This window comes from Anoplopoma fimbria, unplaced genomic scaffold (genome assembly GCF_027596085.1).
Source record: "Anoplopoma fimbria isolate UVic2021 breed Golden Eagle Sablefish unplaced genomic scaffold, Afim_UVic_2022 Un_contig_9417_pilon_pilon, whole genome shotgun sequence".
NCBI classification, from domain to species: domain Eukaryota; kingdom Metazoa; phylum Chordata; class Actinopteri; order Perciformes; family Anoplopomatidae; genus Anoplopoma; species Anoplopoma fimbria.
This window is the reverse complement of record NW_026553999.1, coordinates 1-12,363: the sequence shown is the minus strand read 5'-3', so window position 1 is coordinate 12,363 and position 12,363 is coordinate 1. Positions and strand designations below refer to the sequence as shown.

At 45.2% G+C, this 12,363-nt stretch overlaps 2 protein-coding genes across 2 annotated transcripts; both read right to left on the bottom strand.

Moving 5' to 3' along the window:
• Positions 1-314: 314 nt before the first annotated feature.
• Positions 315-8,383, bottom strand: LOC129116993 (extracellular calcium-sensing receptor-like; the record flags this gene model as incomplete). The annotated part of the gene is made up of 14 exons (XM_054627599.1): positions 8,307-8,383; positions 7,905-8,094; positions 7,482-7,677; positions 5,050-5,219; positions 4,335-4,440; positions 4,130-4,224; positions 3,805-3,984; positions 3,502-3,690; positions 2,084-2,578; positions 1,735-1,944; positions 1,517-1,640; positions 1,241-1,434; positions 824-1,105; positions 315-733 (listed from the first exon to the last, which is right to left on the bottom strand). Coding segments are annotated over exons 1-14 (2,927 nt in total), but the record flags the coding sequence as incomplete, so codon positions are not given.
• LOC129116992 (uncharacterized) lies at positions 8,383-11,761 on the bottom strand. The gene is given in 4 exon segments (XM_054627598.1): positions 8,383-8,822; positions 8,825-9,132; positions 9,134-10,415; positions 10,468-11,761. Coding segments are annotated over 4 exon segments (3,324 nt in total).
• Between the last annotated feature and the right edge of the window lie 602 nt (positions 11,762-12,363).

Here is a 12,363-nt window from a genome sequence, read left to right as displayed (position 1 = left end):
AATGCAAAATAAATCAATAACATTTGTAGAGAGAATTTAATCCAAAAGTGTGTTTTCTTTTACGGTTGATGATATATGTTTTCATTTATTGATGTCTATGAACAGTATAAACAATACTTTGTTACCAATGAAAGCCATAATTAAGTGTAGCTGCAAGAAGTTTGCTAATTTCATACAAGCAGATTAACTAGTAGCATTATTTAAATTAAAGGAACTGATATAACGCATTCACATGAACAATTGCATTATACCGGGGCTACTGTCTCCACCATACTAAGAGAGTTATACTATAGATTTACACTATATAAAACTACCTTGCCATCAAGTGTTTCTTTGTGTTTTTCTCAGGCCTCAAGAGAATTATGAAACATTTGGGTGCAAAAATGCAGAGCAGTAAACCATAGCTAGAAGCCAGGATTGCAAAAATCTCCACAGCAACAACATACTTCCCAGAAGAGCTAATGTAAGCAGGGACAAAGGCCACCCAGACAGCACAGAATATCAGCATGCTGAAGGTGATCAGTTTGGCCTCATTGAAGTTGTCAGGGAGTTTCCGAGCAAGAAAGGCCAGGAGGAGACTGGTGCAGGCCAGCAGACCAATGTAACCCAGGACCAGAGAGAAGCCGATCACAGAGTCCATGGCACACTCCAATGTGACCTTTGACCCTTGGAAACCCAGATCACGTTGAGGCACAGGGGGGCTGAGGGACAGCCATGTTGCACAGATGATGATCTGTATGAAAAGCAAACATGTCTGTGTTATCATTTTTATATCAAGTGAAGAATTGATCTCATCATTGAATCAATAAAACTATATTCAAACCTGTATAGATGTAAAGAGGCAGACACTTCCTCTCTGTTGGCCTGGACCAAACCATTTCATCAAGGATCCAGCACCAGGCCGAGCTGAGCGGAAAGCTGCCAGAACTACTACGGTTTTGACCAGCAGGCAAGAAACACAAAGTACAAAGCTGATCCCAAAAGCTGCCTGTTGGAACCGACAAGACCAGACTGATGGACGACCAATGAACACCAGTGAGCACATGAAGCACAGCTTCAAAGACAGGAGGAGCAGGAAGCTCAGTTCTGAATTATTTGCCCGCACCTTGAGGGGAATTAGATTTACAGACAAAGACTGGCCATTTAAACAATACAATACTGTTTCAAAGGGGAAAAAAAAAAATTATAAAGAATTTAAAATGGATTCAATAAACTCTGTTATATTTCTCTAGGTCCTTACCACTGGTGTTTGACGGTAGTAGAGAAACATCACGAACACAGCTGTTGTCACCGCGGCACCAGACACAGCTGCTGTAGTCAGGGTGATGCCCAAAGTTTCATTAAAGGAAAGGAAGTCCAGCTGGCGAGGGATGCAGGCAGTTCCCTTAGCATTGGACCAAAACTCAGATGGACAACGCTCACAGTGTAAAGAATCTGGGAGAGGAAAACAGAGGAAGCAAGGAAAATAATACACAAATAGCTAAATTAAGGATATCTTAAGCAGTAATTTCCTCACTAGTTTGATTGCTAATCTCCCCTTCAGCACATGGGATACAGTCAAAGCAGCAGAGCGGTTCTCCTTTCCTATTGGCCTTTCTGGTACCTGGGGGACAGCTCTCTCTGCACACTGAAACAGGCACCTAAACAACAAGTAAAACCATGTTATCAATACATAATGTCTTGTGACTCACATTTTGATAGTAGCCTGAATCAATATTGCTCTTTTTTAACCACCTGATTGGATCCTGTGCTCCACTGAATGGCTGATTCATTAAGGTGGAGGTCAGACCCGTCCACACGACCAATCAAAACAAGTTTGAGTGACCCATCAGGGGTGTTCTGCCAGTTGACAAGGTCGTACTTTGCTGGAATGTCGGCACCTTGGAAATAAAACATTTCCCCTTGTGGTGTGGTGACGTTCACTTTGTTCAAGTGCTGCAACAGCTGAAAGTAAAAAATGTTGAAGAGACTGTTCACATTTAAAATTCTGTATTCTGTTTACAAAAAAATGCAGTCAATATTCAGTATATTAAAAGAACTATGATCCTTGTGGATGAGATGATTCAGGGACAATAGTGTTTACCTCTATGGGTTTGATGTGTTTTGGAGACGAGCAGGTGGAGCTGTTGTATCCAGGTGAGCTTTCTTTATCAGGGCAGGACAGGAGGCTGTGAAGGGCATGGGCTGCAGCATAAACAGCAAGGTAGACATTATTTGCCACCCTCAGCTGGGAAATATCAGTGAAGTGATTCTGCACTCCCTCCAGGGACTCTGTTCCTCTGCAGAGTGGCAGAGAAGCTTTCTGAGAGGACCCCTCAGCAGGAGAGAGCGATGTCTCGTGTGATTGTGTAGCTCCAAGCCTGCATCCAAACTCCTTTTCCCAGAATTCTCGTAAAAATTCATCATCAGGACGACGCATGGGGTGCAAACTTCTGAGATAATTTTCAAATCCGGGTATTGTTGAACTTCGAATGGCCACACCCAGAACACCACTTGCCACTTTAGAGATGTCAAGATCTTTTAGAATATCATCACTGGTGCTCCAAGCCTCACTGGCCAGAAACTGTCTGTCAGTCACCTACAGTAAGAGGAAACTGAAATAATTTACAACAAGAAAAGCTGTTGACATTAAAATACAATAAGGTAAAGAAAATAAAGTAAAAGAAAAGAAAGACAAACAAAAGTAAAATTATAGAGATAAAACAACTACAAAGTCATTTTACAAAAATGAGAATACATTTGAGTAAAAGTAAAAAAGCAAAGTAAAGATATAACTAACAAGCAAAAAGACAATACAGCATACATTCAGTTTATCATATTATCATAGGCTTTTAAAATTAGGTACATTTTAAGATATTTTTTGAAAGTAGCTAAAGATGAGTGTTTACGTAGAGTAGCTGGAAAACTGTTCCAAACGACTGGACCTCTGTCCCTAATAGAAAACTGTCCCAGATTTGTTCTGAAAAATTGCCGGTGAAGGAGATCTACAGATCTGGTCTGATGACTATGGATCTGTGACCTGGTTATAAAAAAACTGTTAAAAGAAGAAGGAAGTAAATTATTGAAAAACTGGAAAACAAAAGTGCCGATCTGAAGAGTATTCACATCATATATGCTTAGCAACTCCAGATTCCGAAATAATGGAGCACTATGAGCGTCCCAACTGGAGTTGGTTACAGATCTAACAAATTTTTTCTGTAACAGAAAAATCGAATTTACACTGGTTTTGTATGTACTAGCCCATACTATATTACCATAGGATATAAAGGGATAAATAAGGCAGTAATATAAATCCATACAAATTTTCCTTGACAGCACGTGTCTTACTCGTCTAATAACCCCAATGTTTCTAGCCAATTTATTGGACACCTGTGATATGTGTTTTTTCCAATTGAGTTTATGGTCAATAAAAACCCCAAGGAACTTAACATTGGAAACATTAGCAAGTGCATTGTTCGCCATAAAAATTAGTCTTTTCATCTTTTCAAGGCAGTTGCTCACATTTATCTTGGCCAGTTCCAGAAACACTTCCTTAATCTCTGTATACCAGGAAAAGACCAGAATCACCCTGGCAGTCGAAGCTTGAATTGTGAGGGCTACACGACTGGCATCACTCACAATAGTTTCTTGAAGAACAGTCTCTATGAATTCCAAACATATCCCTTTCCCCTGGGTCTCTTCCTGAAAGGCCTGGAGATCAAAACAACAAACATTTTTAATACATATATTGTTATTTACTAAATATGAAGGAAATCAATGAGATGCTTTTTTAAGACGATTTACTGTAAAATAACAGACACACACCTGTATTGCGAGGTTACCATAATCCTTGTTTTGAACTACAGCTCCCATCCAAGTCCAGCGGAAGCGAATGGCCAGTCGTGCCATGGCTCGGGCTTGGTAAATATCACTGGGGATTGTTCTGAAGACATTAGGAAAGTTAAGCCTGTCGCTCAGACAAGGGCAGCTTGCCAGGTAGCTGATCTGAACAAAAGATGCAGAAAATATATTTTGATACTGCTTTTACAGCAATAACACCATTTTTTCTTTAATAACAATGTTTTCAAATAGTATCAGCCTCTTGATGTATGAAAAAAAGGATCTCATCTCCTAAGGTAATGCAACTCACAAGCGGCACAGAGAGAGGCCCCAGGACCCTGGACAGAAGTATGGTTGTTGTTGACGAGGCAGTACCAATGAGCAAAGGAACAGGCTGACCCACTGCTGATAGCATTAGACATATGGTTACATGATGTTAACCTTTTTATACTGTAATCATATGAGTGGTTGTTGTTTTTTAGGTGCACTTCACACTTAATTTGATCAAGTCATACCTGCTGTCTCTCCAGGTTGTTCATAAGCTGCAGAACCAGGCGTAGAGGGTGTTAAGGGGTAGTTGCAGCTGTGTGCGTCTCCTCCCACCAGTGACAGTGCAGCTTGCTGAGCCCAGTAAGAGCTTAAACAGCTATCAAGAATACGGTAGCCAAGCTTCAATCCCGGTAGCAGGGTGCTGTTTCGATTGATTTCCTCCACCGCAAATGTCAAAGTATATGCATTTTTTAATGACTCTAGATCCAAACTGAGACCAGAGGAGATTAAATGAAATTAATGAAATAAACAACAATATCACTGAAATAAATATTCACCATGGATCTGTATCTAAATGTAATTTAGACCAACATAAACGTATTACAGCAACACGTCTTGAAATCACTATATTTCTATATTATACTTAAATTTGCTTATCTTAGATATATGCCACTTTAACTACTTTGTTATTAATTGACCAATCATTAACACAATGCATATTATAAACATTACATAACTTTATACCTCAACATTTTGAAGAATATTTTCATCTGTATTTTAACAGAAACACACAAGCATGACAAAATACATCTATAAATAAAGACAATGTGCTGAACAACATAATAATAACAATACATTTTGTGTTTACCCTGCGCAAGGTTCATAATGAGGCATCTTGGTGAATCCCTGCTCTACAGCTGAACGTGGGTAATAAAGATTAAAAAGTCCACCAATAATCACATCTCCATCCTGGGAGAGGCTCTTGTTGATCGGCTCTCCCAACCGAGAGCACAATATCGCCTGAACCACCTGAAGCCCTGTCTGTCTGTCCACTACACTGAGAAGCAGCAGGGAGAGAGCTGAGGGGGACCACGGAGTGAAGAACCAGGGCAACCAAGACATGGAGGCAGCTGTTCGGAACATTTAACACATATAAGTTATCTGAATGTCAGAATATGCATCAATACATTTAGTCTTTGTAAAACAACAGTCACATCAAACCTGCGTCATCAGTCCTGACAACAGAGTGAATTAAATTCAGAAATAAATGGTACCTCAGACCACGTTCAACAGCTCTTGTTACCAAAAGACAAATCCTATTCAATTTCACATCTAAATCTAACATCGTAGCCTCATGTCAAAAACAGAGAACATAATGAACAGAAACGCTTGGTTGAAAAGTTCTTATCACAAGGTAAATAGCTAACTCTGATTATGACCTGAAAGTAACCACCCCCCTACTCTGCACAAGTGAAGTGTTGATGTGAATATTTATAATAGATGCAAAAGCCTTTTGCACAGAAGTAAAACTGATGACACACAAGCCAAATTACTCCTCTCTAGAGTGATGGTGGAAAAACAATCCAATGCTTGCAACTGATAAGCATGTAGGTTGTGTGTCTGTGTATGCATGTATAGTACTTTTCCTATAGAAAAACTACTGTATGATTTCATTTGAATTAACCCAGGTAACTGAGATACTGTATATGATGTCAAGATGCTGTTTATTTTTTATCTGAATGAGATAAAGAGTGGAGATAAAACATGAAAGAAAACAACAAAACTATTGGGTCCTTTTTCTCTTAGATTTCAAAGGAATATTGTACACTGATTGATCAATATAACTGAACAATGTGGGGCAGTCTGTTGGAACCAGTTTGTGGAATTGTAGCCCAGCGCAACAGGTGTGCTGTTTGTCAGCTCTATTATACAGTAATTTCATGTGGCATATGGGGAAAGAAGATAAGATAAGATAAGATAATCCTTTATTAGTCCCGCAGTGGGAAAATTTGCAGGCTTACAGCAGCAGAGAGTAAATTTTCTTAAAAAAAGAATAGGCTGTTTGTGACCTACACTGACTTGTTTTTGAGCTTTAGCTTCATCCTTGATAAATTATCTGTCGAATGTTCTATGCAGAATTCTGAGTCAAACAGAAAATAAACATGGAATTTGTCGAAATCAAATATTTCAATATTTTATTGCATTGGTTGGAAAATGCTCAGAGTTCGCCTATGAGCAACAATACAAAGAAAATAGGATGGCGTAACACTGTAAAAATAAAAAACAAACTGCTGCTTTGCCACCCTCCCCTCCTCAGCCTGGCCCTGTGTAGTTGTCACTCTGTTTTTTTCAATCCATTAAGTTATACAAAATAAAACAACCGTATCCAACAAGAGAAGATAATTATTTTTGCACTCTGTATCAAAGCAATTATAAAAATTAAAACCTTTAAACTCCAAATCTTTCAAATTTGCAATCATGTTTTCGAATTCTACAAATCATAAAGAGCAACAAGTCCAAGCTAGGAAGTTAATGTACTGTATTGCACCTAATACAAACAAGCCTACATCCTCTGTTGTATCCAATGCAGCTATTTGTTCTGTGCAAATGTTGTTCGGCGAATATTGTTAGGCGATGCAACATCTATCGTATGAATTGGTGCATAGTCATGCTTGACATGTTCACAGGTAACATGCACAAACAAAAATGTACTGTTAGAATTGGTTCTCAATTAAACCCATCTCAGATTTAAAACAATGACTATTTGAATATTTACACACATCACATATTAAGAAATGCCACTGAAAAGAGAAGGAAGACTTACATTTCATCTTTGAAAAGATTAACCCCCATCTATTTAACGTAGTTGTATGATTATACTACACATTCAAATGATACAAAGAAAGACATTCCCTTGTAACTACGGTTCTATGAATTCTGGATGACCGCCAGAGGCAGTGCTTAACACTGGATGTTATCCATCGCGCATGCGCAGGTCGAGTATTTAATATCAACAAAGTCACACGTGACCGGGGATGACGTCGGGCCGCCCGTCTATATAAGGCCACGTCACTCTCCAAGATGTCCCTTCAGAATCTTCTCGCAAGATTCCGAGTGACAGAGAACTCTGGCGGTCATCCAGAATTCATAGAACCGTAGTTACATACGTAACTCTCGTTCTATTTCATTCTTACTGACCGCCAGAGGCAGTGCTTAACACTGGATGACTATTACCAACGTAGTCACGAGGAATCCTGTACCCACCTATTAGGAAGGGCCTGAGGGTTCCTGAATAACAGCTGCAGCCACTGCGTGGTGAGCAGCTACATTGACTCTGTAAAATCGGGCAAAGGTGCACGCTGAAGCCCAGGAGGCCGCGGCACAAATCTCACCTAGAGGCACTCCTCGTAGTGCTGCCCAGGAGGTGGAGACACTCCTGGTGGAATGGCCTCTGATCTTAAGAGGCAAAGGCAGTCCTCTTGACTTGTATGCCTCCTCAATTACCTCCACCACCCACTTCGAAAGCCTCTGTCTGGACAGCGCTTGCCCCTTCCTCGGGCCCCCGTAGCAGACAAACAGGCCATCAGACTGACGAAACCGGCAGTTTCCTGTATGTAACATCTCAAGGCTCTCACCGGGCAGAGTAGTTCTGCTGAACTAGCTTCCTCATCCGGTGGGTGTGAGGGGCCATAAGCTGCTAGCTCTATGACCTGATTATAGTGGGCCGAAGACAGCCTCTTTGGAAAAAAAGATGGGTTAGGCCACAGTGCCACCCCTGTGCCATCTGAGTTCCAGCGTATACACTCTTCACTCACTGACAACGCATGAAGCTCGCTCACACGCTTGGCTGACACGATCGCCAGAAGAAAGGCCACCTTCGCCGACAGCCATTTCAGTGGCGCCTGGTCCAAGGGCTCAAACGGGGGGAGACGGAGGGCTCCAAGTACCAGAGGTAGGTCCCATAAGGGAACCTTGACAGCCCGTGGGGGTTCCTCCGCTGGGCTCCTTTAAGAAATCGGGTCACCAAAGAATGAGACCCCACCGTCCGGCTATCAACCTTAATGTGCCTGGCTGAAATGGCAGCCACATACACTCTTAAAGTGGAAGCAGATAGCTTCCTTTCCAGTAAGGACTGCAAAAAACGCAGTATCATTGGCACTGAGGAGCACTCCGGTACCTCTTTCTGTACCTCACACCACTTTGCAAATATCTTCCACCTGTTAGCATAAAGTGCCCTGGTGGAGGGAGCTCTTGAGTCCATAATGGTTTGAACTACCTCCTGGTCGCATTCCATTATAAGTGGATCAGGCCCCTCAAGGGCCAAACCCATAGCTGCAGGCACTCTGGTCTGGGGTGCCAGATGTGTCCCCCCAGCTGTGAGAGCAGGTCCCGCCTCTTCGGCAGGCACCATGGATCTCCGTCTAGCAGCCTGTACATTACTGGAAACCAAGGTCTCCCTGGCCAGTTTGGGGCAACCAGCAGGAGTCTGTGGTTCCCCTTCTGAACTCTGTGTAGAGTTAACCCTATCAGTGGAAATGGCGGGAAGGCATAAAGGAGTTGACGTGGCCATGGATGTGCCAAGGCATCCTGTCCCATCGGACTCGTCTCTGACAGAGAGAACCAGAGAGGGCAATGTGTTGTGGACTCTGAAGCAAACAGGTCTACCTCTGCTGTGCCGTATTTGCTCCAAATTGCCTCTACTACCTCTGGGTGGAGTCGCCACTCCCCGACGGAGGTTTCTGGCGTGAAAGAAAGTCTGCCACCGTATTCTGTGGCCCTGGAAGGTACATAGCCCTGAGGCTGGAAAAGTGAGGGAGAGCCCATACAAGAAGTTGCTGTGCAACCTGTAATGACTGAGCCGACCTTGTGCCCCCTTGGTGGTTCACATTGTAGACAGCTGACTTGTTGTCGCATCGTACCAGAACATGTCTGCCCCTCAAATATGGCAGGAATTGGTGGAGCGCTAAATAAATAGCACGGAGCTCGAGCACATTTATGTGCTGTGTCCTGTGCGGCGCACTCCAGAGCCCTCTCACTGCCCTGTGCTGCCACACTGCCCCAGCCAGAGAGCGAAGCATCGGTCACCACCACTTCGCGGCGTGAGGGGATCGAACCTAGTGCGACACCTTTGGCAAGATATGCCCTGCGTCTCCAGGGTTGTAATGCCAGGAGGCATTGACTGGACACCCTGACCTTCCTGGATCCGTGCAACCTTGGATCTAAGTGGAGGCCATTGGTCCAAACTTGGAACGGCCGCAAGTGAAGGAGGCCCAGTGGCACTATTGACGTTACTGACGTCAACATTCCCAACAGCCTGAGAAAAAGGCTGTACCTTACCCTCCTGTCCTCCCGAAAATGCAGGAGGATCTGGAGTATGGCCTCTACCCGCCGTGGAGACGGGAAGGCAAGCATTTGGACGGAGTCCAGGGTTATGCCAAGGAATAATACCTGTTGGCTGGGTATTAGACAACTTTTGCCGTAGTTGACTGTAAGACCCAACCTTCCCACATGGCCTAGGAGGGCTGTGGTGTCCTGCTCTGCCTGTTGCCGGGTTGGAGCGCAAATAAGCCAATCGTCCAGATAAGGGAGGATTTGTATTCCGGTGGCTTGCATTGGTGCGAGCGCTGCCCGCATGCACCTTGTGAAGATCCGTGGGGCTAGGGATAACCCGAATGGGAGGACCCTGTACTGGTAGGCCCGCCCTTCGAATGCAAAGCGCAGGTATGGCCTGTGATGTGGTGCTATCGGGACGTGAAAGTATGCATCCTCTAGATCTATTGATGTGAACCAGCTTTGCCGTGCGACGGCCTGGAGCACTTCCGCTGTCTTTAGCATGTGAAAGGGCAATACTTTCAGAAAACTGTTCAGCCCTCGTAAGTCCAGTATAGGGCGAAACCCACCCTCTTTTGGAACTAAAAAATACACTGAGTAAAACCCACCTTGCTGTGTCTGAGGATCTACGATCTCGATGGCCTTCTTCTCCAGGAGGGTGGATACCTCCTGGCTGAGGGCCTGTCGCTTTGTGGGATCGCTGACTGTAGTCAGTCTGATCCCCCTGAAAACTGGGGGCCGGCGTCGGAATTGGAGATTGTACCCTTGGGAAAGCGTGGTCACCACCCAAGGGTCTGTAGTGCAACTTCCCCAGCAGATTAGGTGCTGCTGGGTGAAGCGCCCGACGCCCGGCCATGAGCCGTCAGTACCTGCCCCCACGCCCTCTTGGGGGCCTGGAGGGGGGAAACCCCGACCCCCGACCCCTCTGTGCCTGTGGTGCTGGCCTTGTGGGAGCCCGACGGGGTTGATAGGGTCGCTCAGGAGCTGGTGAGGTCCTGGAATAACCACTAGGACGTGCTAGCGGCAGAGGACGATTGGTGCCATAACCTTGTGGAGGCTGCTGCCTCGGTTGGGATGCAGCTCCCCGAAGGCTAGCAAACTGCTGCCGTGTCTGGTTAGCCTGGATGCCACGATCCAAGGCCTGTTGTGCTGCTGGGCCAAACAGCTCTCCCGGAACTACGGGGAGAGTGCGAAGGGTCCTCCGGCATGGCTCTGATAATGGGGACTGGGCCAGCCATACCTGGCGGCGAGCCAGCGTAAGCGACGCCATCAGCCTACCAAGCTCTCTGGTCATGAAGGCAAATGCCTGCAAAGACGTGTCACTTAGACTCTGCACTGAAGCATCTGTACTGGATGTTTGCAAGGACTGAGACAGGGCCAATATCAAATGGGACAAGGAGTTCCCGATACGGCCCATACGTGCCGCTGTGTCGTAGCACTTTGTTAACAGGTCATCAGTGATGCGACACTGTGGCCTGGGACAGCGAGCATTCGGCCTCAACACCTCTTCTGGTGCCACAATGAGGGAGGCAATGGTCGGCTCTACGGCTGGCATTCGGTCGAGTCCATGCTTGCTGGCATTCTGCATTGAAGCCAAGGCCCTGCTGTCACTGGTGTGATGAGATAGAGATCTGGGGTCTGGCCAGCATCTGTGAAGCTCCTCAATATATGGCTGGGAGGGAGGCACAGAAAAAGTATCTTGTGGCGGGACACGCCTAAAGAATGCACTAGCTGGAGCGATATCTGCTGGAGCCTCATCCAACCCTAAGCGTGCCAGTGCCATTCGGACCACTGGCTTAACCGTGGCCGGGGAAGCTTCTGAGCCTGCCCTAGACCCACTCCCTACATGTTGGGAGCCGCTTTCAGAAGCCTGGGTAGAAGCCTCTACCTCGCCCTGTCCCGGCCTGTCTTCATAGAACTGGCTACAGGAAGCCCTCGTAGACAGAGCATCTCCGTCCCATTCTGGTGTAGTTGGAGCCTCAGCCTGAGAGATTGACGCCAACCTGACTGGCTGAAGGTTATAGAGCAAACTCTTAATCTCAGCGAACTCTGACTCTAGCTTGTCCACTTTGGCAGCATAACCGTCAGCCTTCCTAGCCTTCTTCCTGGGCGGGGCAGCCCTGGGTGGGGAGCGTACTCGTACCACTGGTTCTCTTTCAGGCGGGGGAAGCTCACCTTCAACCTGAGGTCCTTCCACCTCGGCTAGTCTTGCCACTTTCAGCCCATGTGGCATGAAACTGCAATTCATACACTGATTGTCGGACAGCCCCTCTCTCAGGTGGACCACACCTAGGCATGCGGGGCATTCATCATGTCCATCTAGGGCTAGCAGTGGAGCCATGCAAGTGCGGCAACCATGTGAGCCTAACATGTTGGGGGAAATAAGCTATCAAAAAATAGTATAGTCCCAGAGTAAAGTAGTTACTAATGGGCGAAAGCACCCAACAGTAATAATTTAACAAAAGTGCAGCAAACTGCTCAACGTAAGAAACTCAAACTAAAACAGAGTTCTGTTTTTTTTTTTTTTTTTTTTTTTTTTCAAAATGAATTAATTTTTCTTATTTACCCATTAGCCTCAACCGTAATGGGGAGCTTCTGCTCTTTAATTCCAAATAAGGGAGTACACGCTCTAACGAGCGAAAACACTCTGGGAGCCTTTAATTAACACGAAAGTTGCCACAAAAGGCAGCAGACGCCGGTAATGGCAATCTCCGATGCAGCGAGGCAATCAAACAAAACGTAAGCTTTAAGCGGGTGCCGAAAACAGAATCCCCTTATCTTACTTAACTTTAAAGCTAACACAGAGAGAGTACTTACCTTAGCAGCCTTCGCTACAGCTGATGAGACGCTGTGTTAGTCTAGCGTGAGCCGAGCTCACCGGCGAAAACACCGGTATGCGGCGTTCAAAACAAAGCCGAGCGTGACTAATCGCAGCCCTTGGAG